General features: G+C 37.6%; 4 protein-coding genes, 1 non-coding gene and 2 pseudogenes across 7 annotated transcripts in view; 6 read left to right on the top strand and 1 right to left on the bottom strand.

The window, feature by feature from the left end:
* The window catches only part of LOC110695967 (beta-glucosidase 24-like), a 71,177-nt gene extending 50,220 nt beyond the window's left edge, over positions 1–20,957 (bottom strand). For 2 of the 3 annotated variants that reach the window (XM_021873210.1, XM_021873212.1), the window contains exons 1-4: positions 6,479–6,606; positions 4,342–4,461; positions 410–533; positions 3–130 (exon numbers count right to left, since the gene is read on the bottom strand). The gene's annotated coding sequence lies outside the window, so the exon portion shown is untranslated. Of the gene's footprint in view, positions 1–2; positions 131–409; positions 534–4,341; positions 4,462–6,478; positions 6,607–20,567 lie in introns of those variants that run through there. The other variant, XM_021873211.1, reaches the window with a different exon arrangement.
* On the top strand, positions 1,401–4,302 carry LOC110695957 (G-type lectin S-receptor-like serine/threonine-protein kinase LECRK3). Its single transcript, XM_021873200.1, has one exon. The coding sequence runs from the start codon at positions 1,489–1,491 to the stop codon at positions 3,958–3,960; it is 2,472 nt and encodes an 823-aa protein (XP_021728892.1). The 5' UTR covers positions 1,401–1,488; the 3' UTR covers positions 3,961–4,302.
* On the top strand, positions 4,474–8,753 carry LOC110695964 (annotated as a pseudogene).
* Positions 13,275–14,435, top strand: LOC110696150. The gene has a single exon (XM_021873438.1). The coding sequence runs from the start codon at positions 13,275–13,277 to the stop codon at positions 14,433–14,435; it is 1,161 nt and encodes a 386-aa protein (XP_021729130.1).
* Positions 17,228–20,561, top strand: LOC110695960 (annotated as a pseudogene).
* An 873-nt stretch (positions 20,958–21,830) lies between the features above and the next one.
* On the top strand, positions 21,831–24,315 carry LOC110695956 (pentatricopeptide repeat-containing protein At1g19720-like). Its single transcript, XM_021873199.1, has 2 exons — positions 21,831–23,895; positions 24,217–24,315. The coding sequence occupies exon 1, from the start codon at positions 22,243–22,245 to the stop codon at positions 23,866–23,868; it is 1,626 nt and encodes a 541-aa protein (XP_021728891.1). The 5' UTR covers positions 21,831–22,242; the 3' UTR covers positions 23,869–23,895; positions 24,217–24,315.
* On the top strand, positions 21,991–22,072 carry TRNAS-GCU. The gene has a single exon. It is a non-coding gene; the product is annotated as a tRNA-Ser (tRNA).
* Positions 24,316–25,510: the final 1,195 nt, after the last annotated feature.

The following is a 25,510-nucleotide window of genomic DNA, read 5'->3' as shown; positions in this document are numbered from 1 at the left end:
ACCTTATTCAACATGAAGTTTCTTCGCCCAAGGAGTTGTACGCATATAGGTGATTTCCTCCTCAACCAAAAGTTTTGGTCAAGAATATTAAACTGGTGGCAGCCCATCGTTGAATCGACTTCGTCACCATCTGAACCACAATATATAAATACACAATAAAAGAAGATAAGCTATTAAGAAGACTCTTTAAAGACACATTAGCATATTTTAAAAAACATCGTGGTCCACAAGCAAGAAAAATGTTAAGTTAACGAAATTCATCTGATACAATGTACTTAAAATTTGAAATCTTTACTCACTCCATCCAAAAACAACCGTCATGGAACACTATTGTATGATGTTCGGACAATGTTGTCACATTTAATAAAATAAAATAGGCCATAATAGTGTTGTAATTAGCTTTCCTTACACTTGTAATACTGACTGGCTGAGTTAATGCATGAGGTTCTTCTGAGGAAATATTGGTACAGATTTCTGCTTCACAAGGAACATAATACGTGCTGCTTGTTTCTGCATTGGCATCATCTGAACGGCTGAATCAAAAAAAAATTATCAAGGTTAGCATGCATAAACGTCATGTGTCACACATTGAAAAACTATAAGTGTACGTATTATTACAACTCCCTCCGTTCGACAATTTTCTACCCAGATACATACTACAGATCTACATACCAATGAAGTTGAATGTAAATGCAAGTACTTAAGGAGGAAGAACTTTGTGGAACAAAGGTTAAGAGTCAGTAACACAAGTTCTAACTTTGTTACGCTGTTTGGTGTTAGCAGCCGTGTCACGACTCACGAGTAGTATTATTTTCTTTACACCATGATGCGGTTGGTGGTGGTAACTGGTAAACAAGATCCCTGATGGGTGATGACATTATAATTTTATAAGAATTTTCCAGTCAACTACTGATAAAATAGAACAGCAAATTAAAAAAGGCACTAAAAAGCAAATCTTTTTATTTTTATAATAAACAAGTTGACTAAAAAAATCCAGATGTTCTTTCTCGGTTGCTTCTAGTCTTCTACTACATTTAACAAGGGTACTCAATTATATTCAGTCTTTGGATTTAATGTCACTCTAACTAACTTAAGACTTTATATTCAAATTATTTAATTAACTCAGTGTGAAACTAACGATTAATTAATCAATTTTATGAATTTTTAAAGACAACATGTACCTCACAAGCATTAAAACTATAAGAACCAACTTGATCTCTATATCATAATCCTAGCTTTAACTTCCATCATGTCTTTTCACTACTATAAAGTGATTTTTACTTTAAAATTAATTTTACAAATATTTATTCTAGTTGTTCAAAAGTCAAAAGCTCTTAGAAATTGAGGCTTCTCCATAGACTGACTTTTCAATCAAGTAAATATTGACTTGGACTCACTGTTTAAATTTCAATAATGCTACAATATATAACTCAGTGACATAAATTCATAAAATCACACCACCTATTGCTCCAAATACTTATCTAAGCAATGGCGGCTTGGCCTCTTTCTTGCACTCTCTCCTTGTTAACACTAATGTTCCTACAATCATCACCTATCGCTGCCCAAAATAAAGGCAATATACCAGTAGGAAAATCTCTATCAGCTGCCACCAATAACTCTTCATGGCATTCCCCTTCCGGCGATTTCGCCTTTGGCTTTTCCAAATTTTCAAACAGCAGCAATCTCTTCTTGCTTGCCATCTGGTATGCTAAGATTCCCAGCACCATTGTTTGGTATGCAAATGATGGTAATCCTGTTCCTCAAGGATCATCAGTCAAGATTACAGCTAACGAGGGACTAGTTCTCAGTGATCCTAACGGAATCAACTTATGGAGCACCTCTGATGAGCTAAGTGACGGAGGTGAGGTAAAGTATGGCTACATGAATGATACTGGGAATTTCGCCCTCAAAAGTAGCAGCAACAATCCAGTTTGGCAGAGCTTTGACCATCCTACAGACACTTTGCTGCCTTCTCAGGTTATGGAGACAAATGTGGAGGTTAACGCTAAGCTATCAAGAACTAATTTTACAAAGGGGAGGTTCCAGTTACGTTTGATGCCTGACGGAAACCTCGTCCTCAATCCCAGGGATCTAACAACTGGCTTTGCCTATGGTGCTTACTACACTAGTGGCACTAATGAAAACCCGACAATTTCAGGTCAGAGATTGGTCTATAATGAATCTGGGTACATGTTTATTTTAAGAAAGAATGGGTCCAGGCAAGATCTCTTGCCGCCAAAAATGGTGCAGTCAACAAAAGATAGCTATCAGAGAGTAACTTTGACATTTGATGGGGTGTTAACATGGTATTCTATCCCAAAAGCCACCATCAGCAATGTCTGGTCAACGACGCACGTATTACCAGAAAATATTTGTATCACTAATCAAAATTTCAGAGCAGATGTAGGCAGTGGAATCTGTGGGTTTAACAGCATTTGCAGCATTGGTGATGATAGAAAGCCGACATGTACATGCCCAAAAGGTTACTCATTTCTAGATCCTAATGATACATTTGGCAGCTGTAAGCCTGATTTCATGCTAGAGAGTTGTGAAGGATATGCTGAGAGATCCATGAGGGGTGAGTACAGATTAGTACCCCTTCCAAATACTGATTGGCCATGGAATGATTATGAAAGGCTTGATCCTTGCAGCGAAGAAGACTGTAAGAATTCTTGTTTGAAAGACTGCTTCTGTGCTGCAGCCATGTTCGGGGATGTAAATAATCTTGCAGGTTGTTGGAAAAAGAAGGCACCACTGTCCAACGGAAGAAGAGACAGCACAGTAATCGGGACTGCTTGGATAAAAGTTGGAAATGTTAGTATTTCCAATAGTTCAATCAGTACTTTTGTTTCCTTACCCCCTTCAACAACAAAAAACAAGGAGAAATATCTAAATAAAGCTCTGGTTGGTGGCTCTGTTTCTGTTAATTTACTACTTTTAATTGCAATCTGTTTCGGAATTTTCTTCATTTGTCATAAGAAGCAACAGAAAGTGTCTAATGAGGGCCAGCAGAAAACATTGAGAGAGTATAGTCACGTCCATTATTTCAGCTACCAAGAGCTAAATGAGGCAACTTATGGATTTAAGGAAGAGTTGGGAAGAGGGGCTTTTGGTGTAGTTTACAAGGGCACGATCAGAGGAGGTGGTCCTTCAATTTGTGTTGCTGTTAAGAAGTTACATCGAGTATCGTCCGACACTGACAAAGAGTTCAAAACAGAAGTTAATGTCATTGGTCAGACACATCACAAGAATCTAGTACAGCTTGTAGGATTTTGCAAGGAAGGGGATCAGCGGCTGTTAGTATATGAATATATGAGCAATGGTAACTTAGCTGATTATTTATTTGATGAAATGCGGCCAAGCTGGATAGATAGAGTTCAAATTGCTCAGGGGACAGCTACGGGGCTATTATACTTGCATGAGGAGTGCAGCACCCAAATCATTCATTGTGATATAAAGCCCCAGAATATACTTTTAGATGAATATCATAATGCTCGTATTTCTGATTTTGGGTTGGCAAAGCTTTTGGTTCTAAATCAAACCCATACAAATACAGCAATCAGAGGGACCAAAGGCTATGTTGCTCCAGAATGGTTCAGGAACAAACCAGTCACGGTGAAGGTAGATGTCTATAGCTTTGGGGTTCTTTTATTGGAGATCATATGTTGTCGAAAGAGTGTATGTATGGAGCTAGTTCAAGAGGAAGCAGCAATCTTGACAGATTGGGCATTTGATTGCTACCTATCAAATAAACTAGATCTACTAGTCAATGATGACATGGAGGCACTTAAGGACATGATCCGGTTGAAGAGGTTTGTATTGGTTGCCCTTTGGTGCATCCAAGAAGATCCAAGTCTACGACCAACAATGCGAACAGTCACACAGATGCTAGAAGGACTTGCTGAAGTGCCTAATAACCCTCCTTGGCCTACCTCATTTTCAGTTACTACCCAACATTAAAACAGCCCAAAAGGCCCCTGATAATGTATCTTGATCACTTTTTTTTTTTAAATGTAAAATTTAGTTTCATGGTGTAAACCTGATTTCAACTATTGGTGTGGTTATGAATGATTTCCACAGAAATAAATTTACTTTGTGATTTCAGTAGCAAAATTAGTAAGTGCATTTCCCCAGAAACCTGCTTTAAGCAATATCCTAGTGTTTGAAGGAATGTAGGAGTTAATGATCTACCTAAAGTCCTAAAGTCCTTAACCATGATGTGCATATTAGTTTTATTACTATATTTGTGCCATAACTGAAGACCTCGTTATGTCAACCTGTGGTATATACAGCAATTGTGAATTGAAAAAAAAAAAATGCGCTAAGATCATTAAGACTTACTGGTGACTGGTGAGAGAGAACTTCCAACAGCAGACAGGCATGAAGTTTCTACTGAAATGGTATCCATACCGCCGAAGGAGACACTAATTCACATCCTGGGAATCTCCTCCTTTTAGCAACCTGAACCACAGAAATAATCAACACAGAAAGTTGACGCTTAGCATATGTATGAATGTTGAAATAAACATTCAAACCAGCTTTATCCAAATGGAGAGCCTTTAAAATTGAGACATATAGCTTAACCATATACCCCCTCTTCATCTGCAAATTGTATTTTTACAGTTACAGAAGTATAAACTCACTGCACAACCAAGAAAACAAAGGACTCAGTTGAGAATATTTGCAGGAAGCTAAGTATCCAGAAAATCTTTCTGAAGATCACATATTAGTGCTCTACTGTTCATATAAAATGATTGAATTCACAACTTCGCCTTAGTAGCAGCACAACCTCTTTAGACTTTAGCTATTATTTAAACCACACAATGAACTAGCAAAGTAGACGGACAAAGTAGCTAATGATTGGGAAAAATGAGACCTGATGAATCCAAGAAGAAACAACAACTACAAGTATAATATTATAGCCTTTGTCCCGCAAGGATGGAGTTGGCTACATGAACAAGATGTCATTTCCATGTGTCATCCACGTGAATTCTTCTCCATTCACCCTTGACATATCAAACAAGAAAATTCGACCCAGAATTTCAAAAACTAACATATCAAGTACACAAGTCCTATCTTATTCTACAGTGTTTTAAGTCAAGGTTTTTCTCTTCATGCTTCCACTTCATCCTAAGATCCTTCTCTCAGAGTAATTACTAAACAAATAAATAAATAAAACATTCCAGAAAACGAAGTGAACACCCACATTGCTAGTTGTGGTCACAGCAAAACTTATCTTTCTACTATAACATCTGTCAAACCACGATAATTGATCAAGTTTTGTTTAGTACTCAACCACAATTTTGAAAATAAAATCAATTAGCCTGACAAAAGAAAAAATAGTGTTCCTAAGTGGGGCAATAAAGACTTGACTTTTGATGAGACTACCATGAAGGTTCTTCAGAAAGGGAGGCATAGATGTGTGAAAAATGAAAAATCAGCTAATCAACATTAACATTGAGGGATAAGCCGAAGACGGCACTTAGATTTTTTTTGTTTAGGGGACGGCACTAGAACTTGAAGGTAACGGCAGGGACCACAAAGCATTTTCTTCAAGTAATTTTTTCAACTAATTTGGAAGACTTGTTTGACTCTGGAGTTGAATAAGATTCTGGCATACAGATATACAATCAATGTTCCCCAACTGCTTGTAAAAATCAGCAATGCTCCAGATAGTTTCGCAAATGGTTTGGGCTCTATCTATTCACCTAGCCTTCTCTACACTAATCCTCCTGCAATCATCCGTTATTGCTGACGGAAGTGGTGGCAACATATCGGTTGGCACCTCTTTGTCAGCCAACCTAAATAGCCCTTCATGGCTTTCACCTTCAGATGATTTTGCCTTTGGTTTTCATCTATTACCCAACACCAAAAATCAGTTTTTGCTTGCTATTTGGTATGCAAAGATCCCAAACACAGTTGTCTGGCATGCAAATGAAGGTAACCCCGTTCCCCAAGGATCGACATTAACACTAACTGCTGAAAAGGGATTAGTCCTCAGTGATCCAAGAGGCAGTCAGCTATGGAGTACCTTGAATGAGTTGTCTGGTTTTGTAGGCTACGGATTTATGAATGACACCGGAAATTTTGCCCTCAAGAGAAGCACAGCCAATGAGATAATATGGCAAAGCTTTGCGCATCCTACAGACACCTTGCTGCCAACTCAGGTCATGGACTCAAATTTGGTGGTTAATTCTCGGTTATCAAAAACTAGTTTCACAACAGGGAGGTTTCAAATGTGTTTCCTTAATGATGGGAAGCTCGTGCTTAATACCAGGGACCCAGCTACAAACTACAATTATAGTTATTACTACTATGAGAGTCACACCAACTCGGGTGAGAAGGTGGTTTATGAGGAATCAGGGCATATGTTTATCCTCCAAAAAAATGGCGCAAAGGTTTATCTCACACCAAATCAGTTAAAACCAGCCAAAAATTACTATCACAGAATGACTCTTGATATTGATGGAGTTCTCACCTGGTATTACCACCGAAGAACTTTTACCAAGGAAAGCAGTGTTGTTTGGTCAACAACAAAATTGATTCCAGACAATATTTGTGACAGTTTTGGCGGCTCAAAAGTTGGCAGTGGAGCTTGCGGATATAACAGCATTTGCTGGATCGGTGAAGATCGCAGACCAAGGTGTGGATGTCCACCAAATTATTCTCCAATAGATCCTCATGACATGTTCAGCAGCTGCAAACCAGATTTCCAGATGGATCAGTGTGAAGAAACGGCAAAGGGTAAATATAAGCTAATTAAGCTACAATATACAGATTGGCCACAGGCTGATTATGCCATACTTAGTCCTTGTAGTGAAAAGTCCTGCCAGAGTTTTTGTTTTGATAATTGCTTTTGTGCTGCTGTAATTTATGAACGAAGCACAAAAATGTGTTGGAAAAAGAAGACACCCCTCTTCAATGGGATGAATGGCAGTAGAGTGACTAGAATCGCATGGCTTAAGGTAGGCAACGGTTATTCGTATACCAACCCACTCAATGCTGTTGTTTCAGTTCTGTTAGGTGGCTCTATTTCTGTTAATTTCTTTCTATTGAGTACCATGGGTTTGGGATTCTACTTTATACACAAGAAGATGCAGCTACAAGAGGTTGATGTCAGAACTAGTAAAAGGCTTAAGGAATACAGCAATGTCCATTGCTTCAGCTACCAAGAGCTTGAAGAGGCAACAAAAGAGTTCAAGGAAGAACTAGGAAGAGGGGGTTTTGGTATAGTTTACAAAGGCATAATAGGTAAGAAAGATTCTCCAATTCATGTTGCTGTAAAGTTGTTGGATCGAATATTCAATGATGCGGATAAGGAATTCAAAAATGAAGTAAATGTGATAGGCCAAACTCACCACAGGAATCTAGTTCGGCTTGTAGGATTTTGCAAAGAGAAAGATCAGAGGTTACTTGTATATGAATATATGAGCAACCATACCTTAGCAGATCATCTGTTCGGTAATATGAGACCAAGCTGGACAACCAGGGCTCAAATTTCTTTAGGAATTGCAAGGGGGCTCTTGTATTTGCATGAAAAGTGCAGCTCCCAGATCATTCACTGCGATATCAAGGCCCAGAACATACTACTTGATGACGATCTTAATCCTCGTATTTCTGATTTTGGTTTGGTGAAGCTGTTGGACTTAAATCAGTCCCAAACAACTACTGCGATCAGAGGGACGAAAGGGTATGTTGCCCTGAATGGTTTAGAAACAAGCCAGTTACAGCAAAGGTGGATGTGTATAGCTTTGGGGTTTTGCTATTAGAGATCATATGTTGTAGACAATGTGTATGCCTAGAAGTCATGGAAGAGAAGCAAATTCTGACAGATTGGGCATTTGATTGCTATCAATTTAGCACACTAGAGTCTCTGGTCAGTGATGACACGGAGGTGCACAATGACAAGTTGCAATTGGAGAGGTTTGTGATGGTTTCTCTTTGGTGTATCCAGGAAGACCCACGTCTACGACCAACAATGAGAAAGGTCACACAGATGCTTGAAGGCATTGTCCAAGTGCCAAACCCTCCTTACCAACCCTCATATTAAATTACTAGCCAATGTTAGAAGACTTAGAATCTCAAGCATTACAGTTTAATTTCTAGTTATTTTTACTTTTGTTTTGTCGAACTTCTGAGCATGATATATGGAGTTTTCATTTTCTTTCCATGATAGATAACTCATATTTATCTTTGAAACATTTTTAAACTATATCCTTAGGGATTGCAAAAGCTACCATATGTGAAATTAGCAACAACTGTCTTATACGAGGTATGTTGCAGTACATTGTTTTCTCTCAAACTGATGCAGCCTTTCTCTAGTTACAATATTTTCTTTTATCAAAAAATAGAGAACAATATTAAAGAAAAATTACATTTTTTTTTTCAACACAGTGAAACAGTAAACAACACCATTTTAATGATTTGACTATCACGCAAACTGTATAGGAAAGAGAAATATATCATTCAAGCATGAACCTATATTTTTTCAATTATAAGGAGACAATAGTTTGCATAATTAAAAAACATACAGTCAATGCACGCTATCTAATCAAACTATCAAGGAGTGGAGGGATGATTAGTCCCTTCATCTCCCCTCCCCCTGGTGTGACCAGGATTCGATCCTCACCCCCAACCCTCCTGTGAATGGCTGTGATAGAAGGGGCATCTCTGTATCTTACCATATACTACCTCCGTTAAATATTATGTGCAACTTTGAAATATTTTATATTTTATAAATAATATTTCAAAATTGCACATAACATTTAATTGAGGTAGAAAAAAAAAAAAATATATATATATATATATAAAAATAAAAAATAAAAAAATAAAAAATAAAAAAAAAAAAAAACCTTATCAAACTATCTTAACAAATCAACAATGTCAAATTTTTTTACAGAAATTACCAATGTCATTGCTAGTGACATAGTTGTATCTTTCCTGGAATCTTCACTAAAATAACATTTCAATGTAATACAAACAAGTGAAACAACAATGAATTCTATCCTAGAGTAGTTTAAACGTTGTGTGTACGAGGGCTTAAAATTCCAAGTACAGAAAAGTAAAAGGAGCGTGATCTCTGGTCCATCTTTTAACGAGGACCATTCATCAACCAGTAGTCAAATTCAAATCATCAAATCTGTTTTGAGGGAAATTCTTGGTCTCTAGAGGCCTCTAACTTTGGATTTTTTTTTTTTTCTCATAGCAATTCAATTGTGCTTACAAAACATGTCCATGAACCTTTTTTCTAACATTAGGCTATCGCATCAGAAGTAACAAGCTAATTCTTTCTACTACCTCCGTTACATATTAGTTGCAACTTTCATCTTAACACGAATTCTAAGACAAAATTTCATAATAATAGATTAGTGAATAAAGGAATAGTTAATTAAGCAAAGTAGGAGAAAGAAAGTGAAGGTAATTAATAAATTACCCACCACCATCAACAAAACCCACTCCACCATCGTCGTCCAACGGCATTCACCCCACCACCGTCGGCCAGCAGCAGCCACCCCACCATCGTCAGCCAGCAGCAGCCACCCCACCACCGTCTGCTAGCAGCAGCCACTAGCATCCCCGAACAACCCTTAAACCACCACCGCAGCCTGAACAACCTTAAAACCAACCCAAAATCACCCACAATCAACCCAAACGACGACACCGAAACCACCACCGCAGCCCAAACAACCTCAAAAACCACCCGCGCAGCCCAATCAGCCCTAAGACCACCACCTCTCAACCCAAACGACACCAAAACCACCCCTTCTCAATTCTTACCACACCAAAACCAACTCCGCTCAGCCGAACCACCCCAAAACCACCAACATTCGCCATAAACCAACCCAAAACAACCACCCTCATTCAGCCCCAAAATCACCCTCACTCACCCTAAACCAACCCAAAACTACCCTTACCCACCTTGAACCACACCAAAACCACCCCAAATTAGCCCATTCACCCCTCAAACCATTAGATCTAAACAATTAAAAAAAGAAGAGAGAGAAAGGAACAGTAAGGGGCGACTTTGAGTATGGTGATGAGCAGCGATGAAGTTGACGATGGCGGTAGATGCAGCGGTGACGTTGAGGGTGGAGGTAGATGCTGCGGCAACGTTGACGGTGGTGGTTAGATGCGGCGGTGATAGCGACGCTGAGAGTTGAGAATGGGGTATTGGGTGTTCTGACAATTTTGTGGGAGTTACCCACTTGAAATCTTGAATGAATCTTTGGAATGGAATTGTTTTAATTTATGTTATAAGTTAGATTATGAGTTTAATGAAATCTGATTTAGGTAGTTAATACGGAGTAGTGTTTATGAGTTTTTTAGTAAGGGTATTTTTGTACATTCATTTGAAAAAACTTACTAAAATAGGAAAAAAAAATGGAAAGTTACAACTAATGTGTAGCACCCTGTTTTGGCAAAAGTTGCAACTAAGAGCACTCTCAATGGTGAGAGTTTTTTTAGCTCATGAACATTTTTTGTGAGGAAAAAAAATGCTCACAACTCACAATGGTGAGTAAAATGAAAAATAGGTAAAAATGTTCATGAGCATTTATTAAAAAGCTCAAAAGTTGAGCATTTTTTGCCATGAACAGTGTTGCAAGTGGGCCCCACACGCGTCAGAAAAAAAAAAAAAAAAACTGACTCTAACATCAAAACGACGCGTTTTGATGAAGTTGCCTCAAAGGCGCGCCTCAAAACGCGTCGTTTTGAGTATCAGAAAAAAAAAAAAAAAAAAAAAAAAAGGGAAGCTGACGCGTGCAGTTCGCTGGCGAATGAGGACGCGACATGTGGCAGCTGGCAGCAAGACAACCAATCAGAAAATACTAGCCGTTTTACAACGGTTATTTATGTATTTCCCATTTTCAGAAAAATATATTTTGTAAAAAAAAAAAAAAAAAAAAAATTACCAACGGTCATAAAATTAAATTCTCTATAAATAGACATGCATTTTGATATATTTTGATACAATTTCAAAAACACCTTAAAATCCTCCAAATTTTAATTTTCTTAAAAGTATTTTAATTTTGTAGAAGAATATTGCTATTGCAATTCATCCATATTGAGGTAAAAAAAAATTATTTAATTTTTAAAATCAGTTAAATATAAGTAGTATATTATATGTGATTTTTTTTTAAAAAAAAAAATATTTTAGGCCATGTAATTATATTTGCAATATGTAATTATTAAGAAAGTTGTTTATATTTTGTCCATAAATTTCTGAATTTGTTGTTGCAATTAATTAATGGTAAATTTTTGTTGCTATATATAAATGTATTAACTTAATAAAATTAGTATATATGTGATTTTATTGAAAAAAAAAATTATAGGCCACGAAATTATATTGCATTATGTACATGTTCTTAAAGTGTTGCAAGTATTGGTTAATTATTTTCTTTAACATGTACCTGTAGTTATGTGTTAAAATTAGTATATATGTTATTTTGTATGGCATGTAATGTTATTGCATTATGCAATTGAAGAAAGTTGTTGATATTTTTTTGGATTTGTTATCATTTTAATTTGTTTTTTGAGTAAATGTTTGTAACGATATTGATCTTTTGTTTTTTGGTGCAGAATATTTTAATGGATCCAAACAACCCAAATTTCCGTCAACAACTTTCGGGTTTTAGTGATGATTTCCTAACTAATCCCGAGTTTCAGTTGTTCTTGCAAAGAATGGGCAATATGTCGACGCAACCACCTCCACTGCATCAGACACCCACTGAGGTTCCCCAACAAAACCCTGCTAATGAAGATCGTACACCTGAAACTGATCTTGGTAGTAACACACTATTCGATGAGAGCGAAGAGGAAAGCGTACCAGAGACGCCGCAGTATCCTCCTCCACCAGTGCGCTTGTTGGAACCCAACCAGGTTCCTGCACGAGCTACCCGTATTTGGTCTGTGGCGGAAGATGAAGCTCTGATTGGGTTGTACTTACAGATTAGCGAGGATGCTATTAAAAGTACAAGCCAAAAAGCAACTACCCTATGGCGCAATGTACACGCAGCATACCAAACTTTGCATACGCAGAAGCCGCATATAATTCCGCCAAGGCCTATTAAGAGTCTCACGTCGCACTGGAGAAGGTTGGCAGCGGACACACTGCAATGGATATCTTGCTATGATGAGGCAGGTAGACTTCCGGAGGGAGGGAGTGGTTACAATGAAGCTGATCGTATGAAAAGTGCGGCGAAGCTTTTTCATGTCGCCCAAGGTCGCAATTTCACTTTTCCTCACGCAATTGAAATGCTTAACAAGGATCCAAAGTGGAGACCGAAGGTGAGATGGTCAATGTCCTTGAAGGAAAGAAAAGCCGCTTGTGATGCCGAGGAAGAAGGTAGTGCTGGAAGTGGGAAGAGGTCCAGAGATGATGTAGAGGATGAAACCCATACGGATGGTTTTTCATCTGGCGGTTTACAACGGCCTGAGGGTGTCAAGAAGGCAAAGGCGAAGCGTAAGGGGAAAGCAGTAGCAACAGAAAGTAGTTCGTCTGAGCTTAGCGAACGAATGAAGGAATTCGCTACAATTCGCGAGAGGGAGGCCATTCTGAAGGACGAGAGGATCAAAATTGAAAAAGACAAGGAACAGAGGAAAAGGGAGGAACTTGACATTCATAAGATGAAAACCTGGTTTGATATGGTGCAAGCTCTGAAGAATTCGCCTACGCCACTCACTCCCGAAGAAGAGTCGTACAAGAATTTTTTACTTGGTAAATTACAAGGCCTTTAAGCATGTTTGGTTTTAGTCTTTTATTTATTAAGCGCAATTTAGTCTTTTATTTTTAAGTTGTATTAGTTGTGTGGTTAATCTCAATGTAAGATGTACACTTGTATTCTGATTTTCCAATATTGAATGACAAGTTGTTTAACAAGTTGATTTAAGTTTCCATACCGACATAATTACAATAAATCTTCGTCATTGTGTAGTCACATTTTTCTGATTTCACTTTATCAGAATGCTTTACCTTTGTGTCATTAATACCGACATAATTACAATAAATCTTTGTCATTGTGTAGTCACATTTTTCTGATTTCACTTTATCAGAATGATTTACCTTTGTGTCATTGATACCGACATTATTGCACTCAAGACTTGTCACTGTCAACTAGCATAGTATACCTATTCCGTGGTTGAAAATTTAATTCATGTACTTGGTGTGGTCAATCAGATTTGTAACCACATATTCATTTGATATTTTTGCTATATATAGTAGACATGGCACATATCCACAACCACACCCCTTCATCAAATAACAATAGTAATACGAGATGTATTCTAGACCATCATCAAGCTCAAGTTCAAGCTCATCTTCTTCAAATACTGAAGAATATGACCAACTTGTTGATGAACTCTTCACATACCAACCCCCATCTGTCCTCATGCCCCAAACACAATCCCAACACTCTTCAAAAAAACCTAGAGGGGGTACGAATAGAAGAGATAGGGAAATTGGACATGCCAGGTTGTTTAATGATTACTTTTCCGATAATCCCGTGTACAACACCACCCAATTTAGAAGAAGATTTCGTATGCAACGACCTTTGTTTGTACGTATAATGAACAAGGTCGTTGAAGGTGATGTGTACTTCCAGCAGCGTAGGGATGCAGCTGGAAGGTTAGGTTTATCACCTCTGCAAAAATGTACAGCAGCGATAAGAATGTTAGGCTACGGCATGGCTGCGGACGCCGTGGATGAATACGTTCGGATCAGTGAGTCAACTGCTCGAGTTGCTCTTCAACGTTTTTGTACCGGGGTCATTAATCAGTTCGGAACCGAGTACATGCGAAACCCTACAACTGCTGAATTGGCCAGAATTATGCATCAAAATGAACTGCGTGGATTTCCAGGCATGATAGGCAGCATTGATTGCATGCATTGGGAATGGAAGAACTGTCCAACGGCATGGAAAGCGCAGTACGCCGGTAGGAACAAGAAAGCAACGCTAATACTGGAAGCCGTTACAGATCAGGATTTATGGATATGGCATTCCTTCTTTGGGATTCCTGGATCTTGTAATGACCTAAATGTCTTATACCGTTCCCCAGTGTTCGATGAGGTTCTGCATGGTCGAGCTCCTCCGGTAAATTTTACCGTTAACGGCCATGAATACAACATGGCATATTACTTAGCCGACGGTATTTATCCGAAGTGGGCAACTTTTGTTCAGGGTATCACAACCCCTCAACTTCAAAAAGATAAATTGTTCGCTGACCACCAGGCTGCTGCTCGAAAAGACGTTGAAAGAGCATTCGGTGTTTTGCAAGCTCGATTTGCAATAATACGAAAACCGTCACTGGCGTACGATGAGGACATACTGCGAGACATAATGAAAGCATGTATCATTATGCACAACATGATTGTTGAAGATGAGCGCCACAACTACACTCGAGCCGAAGTTCTAAGAGCCTTCTACGAAGAAGATCAATAAGAATCAACACCAGCATCAACATCTACAACGCCACCGTTTGAATTCAACGTAGGCCGACCTACCAACTTTGACTTCAACGCATTTCTACAGCGAAAAGCTTCCCTCCGTGACAGAGAAATTCATCTATCTCTGAAACGTGATTTAGTCGAACATATTTGGCAACGATACGGGCCCCGTAATTAGGGAGAAATTAGACGATGTAGTTGTTGTGTTTTTTTTATTTCCTAAGTTTAATTGCGCATGACGTTGCAAATTAATTGTTCTCTAATATTGTACCGCTTTTAAAATAAATAAAAAATTATGAGCTTTTTTTTACAATTATTTATAATAACATAAATAATTTTACGATAAATTTTAACGATAAAAAAGAAAAAAATAAAAAAAATAAGTTACACATAATTAAACTAGTTTTTATTTATTTGGAGTAATGTTAAAATATAAATGAAATAAATAAATAAAGAAGTGTTGTGTAGGAGAGAGAAAGTTATGGTGGGGTATTGAAAAAGTAAGAGAGAGATAGTGGTGGGTGAGCATTTTTTTTGCTCACCATTGGGAGAGGAAATATGAAAAAAATTTGCCCATGAGCAAAATTGATTTGTTGAGAGAGAAAGTGGGTAGAGAGAGAGTGGGTGAGCATTTTTTTTGCTCACCATTGACAGTGGTCTAATATGTAAAGGAGGTAGTAGTAAAAAATGCTCATTAACTGACAGCGATTTTGAAAAGTTGTCATAGACCAGCGAAAACCATTATTGTTTTCTTTTTTTATATAAACTTTTCAAACATTTAAAATGACATCAGTAGTCACTCCATGGTGCTTTAAGAAGCTTATAACTTGGTTCAAAGGACAATGTTTTCCTCCAAACCAACGTGTAAGTTCTTCAATAAAAAATCAACCTAATAAAAATGTTAAAAATAAATTTTCAAAGAAAACACATGTTCAAAGAATACCACAATTGCAAATTAATTTTTCTTTGTTTGATTTCTTACAAGAAAAGTTATAGAAGAAAGAATAATGAATGGAGGCTCCCTCGATAAGGAGGGAGGAAATTATGAGTTTATGACTTCTCTTGTTTTATAAAAGAAAATATTTTCCAAAGTGTAAAGTTGTACCATTTGGAAAAACAAATTTCTACTCTTCACAAAAAATAAAAAAAATTAAAATCGGGGAAATGGAAAAATCATTTTCCATGAAAACATTTTACTTCAAATAAAACACCCCTACCTTAAAGCATTGAAAATTAGCATGTAACGGGCAGAGTAAGATAGCATATACTATCTCTGTTAACTATTATTTGCAACAAAGGGATATTTTAAATAATAGACAACGGAGGTAGTAAAATAGTCATTGATTCCGAATGGAGTTGCTAGCTAACTTTGTAGCTCTGTAGCTCAAAAGTCAAAACCTTCATAATAATGAATTCCTAATAAGTATCCTGCATGGATATATCTAGTTTCCTAACTTTTTATTATTCAATTTCCACAGATCATATCCAAGACCAAGTATTCTCATCCACTTAAGAGATGGAATTAGAGTTGTCAGTTTCTGACCCGAATCGTTAAACCCGACTGTTTCGAACCGATCCGAAAAGGAACTGAACTGTTTAAAACCCGTTTTTTGGAAACCGAAAACTGACCCGGCCCAATTTTTTCCAAACCGAAACTGAACTAAACCGAATTTGTGCAAACCGTTACTAACCCGACCCGTTATCAAGCCAAACCGTTACAACCCGAAACTGAAAGCAACCCAAACCGATTACGTTTAAACTCGATAGTAACCGACCCGTTTTAAACCGAAAACCGTTAAAACCCAATAAAAATCCGATAAACCTAAATCGTTCCAACCCGTAACCCGTTGTGACCGAACCGGTTATAATCCGTAACCCGTTGTGACCGAACCGTTTACGACCCGTAGCCCGTTATGACCAAACCGTTTAAAACCCGTAACCCGTTATGACTGAGTCATTTACAACCTGTTACCCAATATGTTTATGATCTAATCTGTTTCAACCCACTACTCGATAAACCCAACTTATTTATGACTTGACTTGATTATAACATGACTCGTTCCTACCCATTATATGACTAATTCGACTCGATAATCATCCGACTCAATTTTAACCCGATATGATTTGATTAGAAACCCGTTTCAAATTGGGTAAACTCGTTTTCAAACCAACCAAGTTCGATCTAAACCGATTATAACCGAAACGATAATGGTTGGACCCGATTTCACCCGATCTATTTCGAACCGACCCATTTTCGAACCGACCCAGTTAAACCCAAACTGATTATGACCCGAACCAATTACGACCTATCCTGATTAAGACCCGAACTGTTTTTAACCGAAACCCACATTAAATGGGCTAAACCCGTTTTCAAATCGACCCAGTTCAACCCAAATTGATTATGACCCGAACCGACTAGAACCCGACCCGATAAGGACCCGATCCGAATAGAAACTGCAATTAAAAAAACCAAACCGAACTGACCCGATAATTTTCAAAACCGACCCAAACCGACCCGTTTATTATTTCAATCCATTATAAACCGACCCGTTATAAACCGAAATTGATAAACCCAACCCAAACCCGAACCTGTTTAACCGAATTGACACCCCTAGATGGAATACATTTCGTCCTGGGTATGACAAGGCATACATGGAATTTAGAATACCAAAGCTAACTAGTCCGAGTATGAATTTAATTCTTAAGTAGACTACTTCGTATCATAACCATAAGAAAAACAAAATGTGAGAATAGATATATATATTGACTTATTAAGTCATTCAGAAAGTAAAGTTAGAAGGATCAATAAATCCTTCTACAATTAAGCTAGACCATCATTACAAAAATTGAATGTTCAACAGAAAGTGGGTCAGGGTCCTCTAATTCCTCTTAAAAGAATTTACTAATTAACTTCACGCTAGAAAAGTATTCCCGGCTAGTTCTCCACAACAAATGATATAAGCCAATAAATTCTTATGGTTCACAATAACATCATACATCCCATGTGTGAAAAGACTAGAATATTTCTAAGCAATGGCAAAGCCTCCATCTTGTATCCTTATCTCCTTATTCACACTCATTCTTCTACAATCATCATCCATTACTGCACAAAATGGTGGCAAAATAACAGTGGGCCAATCCCTCACAGCCACCGGCAATGGTTCTTCATTGGTTACGCCTTTGGGCGATTTTGCCTTTGGCTTTCATATATTTCCTAACAACAAAAATCTCTTCTTGCATGCCATCTGACACCATAGTTTGGCATGCATATGACGGTAACCCCGTTAAACCCGGGTCGTGAGTAAAAATAACTGCTAATGAGGGTCTAGTCCTTAGTGACCCTCAAGGAACCCCTCTATGGAATACCACTAAAGAATTAGGTGGTGGTGGAATTGTTATTATGGCTATATGAATGATACTGGGAATTTTGTGCTCAAAGGTAGTGACAGTGATGATGTAGCTTGGCAGAGCTTTGACCATCCTACAGATACTTTGCTTCCTACCCAGAATTTGAAAGTAGGAATCGAGATTGATTCCCGACGATCAGAAACAAATTTTACACAAGGAAAGTTCCAACTACGCTTTCAAGATGATGGAAACCTAGTCCTAATTACAAGGGACCTAGAATCTGGGTATGCCTATAATCCTTACTATGAGACTAGCACTGGTGATCAAGCAAACCCAGAAAATGCTGGTGACAAAGTAATTTACAGCGAATCAGGGGATTTGTATATAGAGATCAAGAATGGTTCAAGGTTTAATCTCACGTTAGCAGATAATTTAGTCTCCGCTAAGACTAATTATCAGAGAGTAAGACTGGATTTTGATGGGGTCTTGACATGGTATAATCACCCAAAATCTTTCGCAGCCAACAAAGGTGTCAGTTGGTCCAACACTCAGTCACTCCCTGATAACATATGCATGTCACCTGCCATAACACCTGGCAGTGGCATTTGTGGATATAACAGCATTTGCAGCATTGGTGATGAGGGCAAGAGACCAAGATGTGATTGCCCACAAAATTACTCTCTGATAGATCCTGATGACACATATAGCAGCTGCAAACCAAACTTCACGCAATACAATAGTGATGAGTATGGCCAGGGTGCTACCACAAATCAGCTAATTCAGCTTCAATATACTGATTGGCCATTAGCAGACTATGCACAGCTTCAACCTTTCAGTGAAGAGGTGCAAGAGCTCTTGCCAAAATGATTGTCTTTGCGCTGTTGCCATTTTCAATGAACAATCACAAACTTGCTGGAAGAAGAAGCTTCCACTCTCCAATGGAAGACAAGATAGTGGAGTAGATAGGATAGCTTGGCTTAAGGTAGGAAAATGGCAATGGTTCCAACACCCTAGTCAACCTACATTTCCTCCAGAAAAAGTAATGAAATACAAGAGAAATCCTGTATTTGCAGCCTTGTTTGGTGGTTCTGTATTTGTTAATTTCCTTCTGCAAAGTGCTATAGTTTTGGGAAATTTCTGCATGTATAATAACAAGCATTCCAGACTACTTGATGAAAATCAGAAGAGTAAAACTCTTAGTGAGTATAGCAGCGTTCATTGCTTCAGCTACAAAGAGCTAGAAGATGCAACAGATGGATCCAAGGAAGAGATAGGACGGGGGGCTTTTGGCACAGTTTACAAAGGGAAGATCGGAGCAGGAGGATCTCCCATAATAGTAGCCATCAAAAAATTAGATCGGTTACATAAAGAGTCTGACAAGGAATTTAAAGCTGAAGTGAATATAATTGGTCAGACTCATCACAAGAATTTAGTTCGATTTATAGGATTTTGCAAGAAGAAGATCAGCGGTTATTGGTATATGAATATATGAGCAATGGTACTGTGGCAGATTATCTTTTCGGTGATTTAAAGCCAAGCTGGACTGCAAGGATTCAAATTGCGCAAGGGGTTGCAAGGGGGCTCTTGTATTTGCATGAGGAATGCAGCACACAAATAATTCACTTTGATATAAAGCCGCAGAACATACTTCTTGATGATTACTATCAAGCCCGTATTTCTGATTTCGGATTGGCAAAGCTTTTGGTTTTAAATCAGACCCAAACAATTACTACAGTCCGAGGGACAAAAGGATACCTTGCCCCTGAATGGTTCAGAAACAAACCAGTCACAGTAAAGGTGGATGTGTACAGCTTTGGGGTTTTGTTATTAGAAATCATATGCTGTCGAAGAGGTGTGTGCATGGATATGAGTGAGGAGGGAGCTATTCTGACTGATTGGGCATTCGATTGCTATCAATCTAACACATTAGAATACCTCGTTGATGGTGATACGGATGCACTTAATGACACACTACGCCTAGAGAGGTATGTAATGGTTGCCCTTTGGTGTATTCAGGAAGACCTAAGCCTCCGACCTACAATGAAAAGGGTTATACAGATGCTTGAGGGTATGACCAAAGTAGCTAGCCCACCTTGTCCTACCTCATTTACAGTTACCACTCAACCTTAAGACCTTATATTCTCTAGTATTATTTTTCATATTTACTTTGTTACACTTTACTAGTTCTCACCATGTATCACTCATTTCTACAATTAAAAACCATCTCTGAATTAGTTTTTCGACTGTATCAGAAGTAATAATGGTATAAAGGTTAATTTCACTTATTTCTATTACCATACAAGGCTGCACCAGTCAATCTCCGTGATAAACAAGTTTCGTTTCAAGTAACGGTTTTGGAAACCAGTATTTACACTTTTGCCCCCTGTGATAAACGGAGATAAACTATACTGTCATGTACATTGTCGAATTCTCATTCAATCTAACTCGTAGCTACAAGATGAGGCTTTATTAAAATACTAAAATGGACTTCCGTTTTCAGAATTGAGCAATATATTATAATTCAGAAGATGCTTATCATACCAAAAATCAATAGAAACAAGAGCATCACAATTCACAACAATTGCACAAAATAAAAATAAAAAATAAAATATAAACAATTTAGGAATGAACATCACAATTCACAACAATTGCACAAAATAAAATTAAAAATATATATATAATAGCAACTCCATTTACATGTTTAAGCAAAATTATTGGGCATCAAAGAACAAAAATTGCATGAAAACGAATTTGAAAACGAAAATTAGGCAGCATTTACCTGCATCACAAGATCATCGCCAAATAATCATCTCATTTTCCTTTAATCTCTCCAGTAATGACGCGTAATTGTCCTTCATCACTTCAAATTAGGTCTAGGAAAGTGAGATTCCGGCAACCGGCGATTTCTTCCGGTATAATTTCGTTGATCTGATGATGCCAATTTAGGAATGAAGTCTGATTCACAATCAATTGAACAATTGAAGTATTTGTTATTTGTTGCAATTAATTAATTTAGGGTTAGAGAGATGGTGGTTTGTGGTGGTTGAAAGGGTTAGGTGGCGGAGACCGCCAATATGGTAGCTTTGAGTCGTTTGTGAAGAAAAATGAGTGTAACTGTGTAAGGGTGTTTGGGTAATTATGAATTTACCTGTGCTAATAGTAAAAGTAAAATTGTAAAATTTGGGGATAAATAGGTAAAATCGCAATTGGTTTGGTGACTTTTTACTGAAACCGCAAACACTGGTGTCATTTATAATTTTTATCTCAAAATATGGCAATTTTGTCCCATGATAAACATCATTTGTTATTTTGGAGATTAATGGAGGCTTGCTTCATGTAGAACTAGTGTAATATCACAATTCAAAATTGACACATTGTTTAATGTGCAATGGAGAGTAGTTCAATTCAAACTATAATTAGGACTAGTAAAATTTGATCCAGCTCAATAACCTGCTTGAAAATAGTACGTTTGGGTTAAGATTTTTTACCAGATTCATTGCATATTACATGGATCGACACAAACTCGACATGAAATTAAACGAGTTTAGGTTCAGGTATCACCTGAAAATGACTTGTGTGACTCGAAATATTAAATAAGGTCGATTTAAATCAAACCTTAATTGTAACTCAAACTAAGGAGCAACCTAAGTAGTACCTTTTTGATCTATATACCCTTCCAACTACTCCCCTTAAATAATAATCTCGTCTCAACTAGCTTTAGAAAATCAATGTTATTTCAATTGTTTTCAACCACCAATGTTTATAATCGACTACCCCGTTTTTTTTCATTATTTCTCCCTCCCTATTTTATTTATTCAATAGTGGCAATTTAGTTAATGTGCTTTCTTCAATTTTACATTGCTCTATGGATTCAAGTCAATACGAAAAATGGTGGGTCAAACAACTTAGAGATGACTCCGTTTTTTGTTCATATTAGGGTTGCTAACGTATGGGTCATAACTATTCATTTTCAGGGAGTTCTTTCAGTTGTTAGCAACACAATGGGGAAAAATATGTTACGAGTAATAAAATTAGCGTTAATGAGGGCAAATAAGTAATTAAACATTTTAGATGACATAATTACCCAAATACTATCATAAAAGTTGAATCAAGGAAAAAAAAACATATTTATAGGGATGTGTAAGTAAATAGGGTTAGTATAATTGTTTAAATATTTTAATTTGATATGATTATCAACAATAGACGCTTTGGCCGAGTGGTTAAGGCGTGTGCCTGCTAAGTACATGGGGTTTCCCCGCGAGAGTTCGAATCTCTCAGGCGTCGTTAAATTTTTACTTTTTATTTGGCGCCAAACTTCAATTTTCTCTCTCTTATTTCATCATTTTTTCGTGTTTTTTTTTCCCCCTTTTTTTGTTGCTAAAATGAGATACTGTCAGATGAATTTATCTGGGTTTTATCAGAAATTTTAAAAATCCAGCGAAAACAAAGCTATTATGAAGTTATCAGCATTGTTTAGGCCATATAAGTTGTCATATGATGAACTTTGCTCAGTTTTGCAGCGTTGCACAAAGTCAAAATCATCAAATTTAGCCAAGCAAGTTCACGGGATGTTGATAATAAGTGGGATTGATGTTTCAAGAATGTCGTTGGATGCAAAAATTTTGGGTGTATATGCAAGTTGTGGTAATCTTAGGTATGCACACCAACTGTTTGATAAAATGTTAAACCCAAATGTTTTTGCTTTTAATTGGATGATTTCGGTGATGGCTTTTCATGGAAAATGTGAGGAGGCAATTGGGTGTTTTTCTTTGATGCAAAAGATGGGAACTTTACCTAATAAGTATACACTTTCGTTTGTCTTGAAAGCTTGTGTTGGTTTGTTGGATTTGAATAAGGGAATGGAAGTTCATGCTGTGATGAATAAAATGGGTTTTGAGTGTGATGTGTTAGTTTGCAATGCTTTGATTGATATGTATTGTAAATGTGGTAAGATACAGTATGCTCGAAGGGTCTTTGATAGAATATTGTGTAAGGATGTAGCGTCTTGGACGTCCATGATTTCTGGATATTGTAATGTAGGGAAACTTGGTGGAGCAATTGGATTGTTTGAGCAGATGAAACTGGAAGGGTTGGAGCCAAATGACTTCACATGGAATGCCCTAATAAATGGGTATGCTCAGAGTGGAGATCGCGATGGTGCTCTCGAGCTTTTCTCTCGAATGACTAGAGAAGGGTTGTGTTGTGACTTGATTACATGGAATGCATTGATTTCTGGTTTTTCTCGCAGCAATCAACCTTTTGAGGCTCTAAAATTGTTTAGGGACATGTTAGTAGCTGGAATCAGACCCAATCATGTAACTGTGACTGGGCTGCTTCCAGTTTGTGGATTGATGGGATCAGTTCAAAGAGGAAAGGAACTTCATGGTTTGATATACAGACTGTCCCTTGAAGTCAATGTCTATGTGGCTAGTGCTCTTATTGACATGTACTCAAAATCTGGAAGCGTCAAAGCTGCAAGAACTGTATTTGAAGGAACTCGTGTCAGAAATGTTGCGTTATGGAATGTTATAATTGGATGCCTTGGGAAGAACGGTGTTGTTCATGAATCCCTGCGATTGTTTGAAGAAATGCAAGAACAAGGTTTTCGGCCAAATGAAGTGACTTTAGTTTGTGTTCTTTCAGCTTGCAGCCATGGTGGGCTAGTTGAAAAGGCTATGGAAATCTTTAGGTCCATGAAAGATATATATCAAGTTGAGGCCAACAAAGAGCACTATGCTTGTGTTGTTGACCTTTTATGTCGTGCTGGGGATGTGGAAGAAGCTTATGAATTGATAAAAAGGATGCCAATGGAAGCTACAGAATCAATTGTTGGGGCTTTCTTCAATGGGTGTAGTGTACATGGAAGAAGAGACCTAGCTGAAAAAATGGCAGACAATCTCTTGAAAGTAGCCTCAAAGAAACCCGGAGCTCTTGTGACATTGTCAAACATACATGCGGCTGGAGAAGAGTGGCAAGAAGTCCAAAATGTGAGGAAGTTGATGAAGGGGAAAGGGGTTTACAAGAAGCCAGGTTTCAGCCAACAGACAGGAGAAATTCATCACTCAATTTTGAAGTCATAGGTAGAAATAATGTTGTCTATGGGCCAGGTAGAACCTATTAAAATGTTCTTATATGTAGTTTTTATGAATATTGTTCTCTGTGAATGCTACTTGCTATTTAGAGTTTAATAGGAGTAGTTTATTTACTTCCTCTGATTCTCCAGAAAATACTTTGATGGAGTGATGGATTTGTTTTAGAGATCGTTCTCTTAAACATTCAAATGTCTGCTGCTGAATGTTGATATCAGATTTTTAGAGTTACATAATTGTGAAAATTTTGAAGAGCGGAAACATTACTGCCCATATAAAGATGCTCTTTGTTTGTGTATTAGTAGCAACAATGTTCATTTTCATTTTCATTATGCGCAGAAGAGTTTCCTTTGGAGCAAAAGGATGGACGACACAAAGACATTGCTACAAATGAGGATTCAGGGATGAAGCTTAGCATATAGATGTATAGTAAACTGATTAAAAGTAAGGCACTCTGCTGTTAATCCCTAGATTTAAATTAAATAATTCTTGCATTTAGGTTAATTGCAATTTTGCATCAAAGTCTGTGCACTTTTTTTACACCAGCACCTGATCTTCATCTCTTTTCCAGCAGGCATGTCGCAAAAGTTTAGTTGCAAATTGTGGCAAGGCTGGCTGGACTTTGACTGTTGCTGTAAAGATGTCACTCACTCATGAGCCACAACAAGAAGGGTTGCCAAAGGCTAGCTACTGGTGAGCTGTAAATTGTACAAAATTATACTGGTTTTGATTTGTGGTCGATCGATTGGTGCAAGAACAGTCAAACTGTATCAGAGGCAAAAAGTTCATACAACTATACAAGTACTTCCCTTTCCTCAATTCTCAGTTAATCTAAGCCGTATCTTTCTAACACCAACATTTTAATGATAATATATGCAAAGGCTCTTTGTATGAGTTGTATCACATGAAATGTAACAACGAATTTTCCTTTTTAGTCCATTGGAATTAGTCTGATCTAATGTATATGACATTTATGACAATGTTTACATTATTTTGTCTTGGGCTCATGTCAGATAGCATTCTCATTACCTATTAACCAGACTTGGGCTTTGACACAGGTATGTGCCCAACTGTCACTCTACTATTATATGAAAAGAGTTCCACAACTCTTGTTGTTCTAAAATGAAGTGTCAACTGTTCATACCCATGTGGCCAGGTGATTCCATGTATCGAGGATTAAACACGGGTACTTGACCAACAAGCATATAGGCCAACAGTACGAAGAGTCTTGGTAATATTGAGTATAGTGTTAAATTGTTCAAGACTATGACAGTGGTGCTGTGGTGTGGCTCTGGTGGCAAAAAACTTCTTTTTGGAACTTGGAATAGAAGCTAATGTGAAACGTGGTCTGCTACTCTGCTGTTTCTAGTGTTTAATAATATGTGATGCAGATCAGTTTTGAGTACTTCAAAATGTATAGCCAAGCCCAAGCATATTACTGTGAAGTCTGTGATATACTGATTTTGTCTTAGTCTATTGGAGTGGGGAACTTGTGACTTTGAGATTGTATGTTTAACTCACTACTAGGGTCCTTTGGAGGCTCCCCGGCTTATCAAGATTCTAGGATTTAATTGGTATGAGGAAAATTCCTTGAGATAGGGCCCCTAAGGAAGGCTAATATCAACCAGAAGAT

Source organism: Chenopodium quinoa, unplaced genomic scaffold (assembly GCF_001683475.1).
Source record: "Chenopodium quinoa cultivar QQ74 unplaced genomic scaffold, ASM168347v1, whole genome shotgun sequence".
Lineage (NCBI taxonomy): Eukaryota > Viridiplantae > Streptophyta > Magnoliopsida > Caryophyllales > Amaranthaceae > Chenopodium > Chenopodium quinoa.
Note: the sequence above shows the minus strand (reverse complement) of the source record. Positions and strands in the feature narration are given on the sequence as shown.

Coding starts and splice junctions, on each gene's coding strand:
- LOC110695956 (XM_021873199.1), top strand. CDS start 22,243: ATGAAGTTATCAGCATTGTTTAGGCCATATAAGTTGTCATATGATGAA.
- LOC110695957 (XM_021873200.1), top strand. CDS start 1,489: ATGGCGGCTTGGCCTCTTTCTTGCACTCTCTCCTTGTTAACACTAATG.
- LOC110696150 (XM_021873438.1), top strand. CDS start 13,275: ATGTATTCTAGACCATCATCAAGCTCAAGTTCAAGCTCATCTTCTTCA.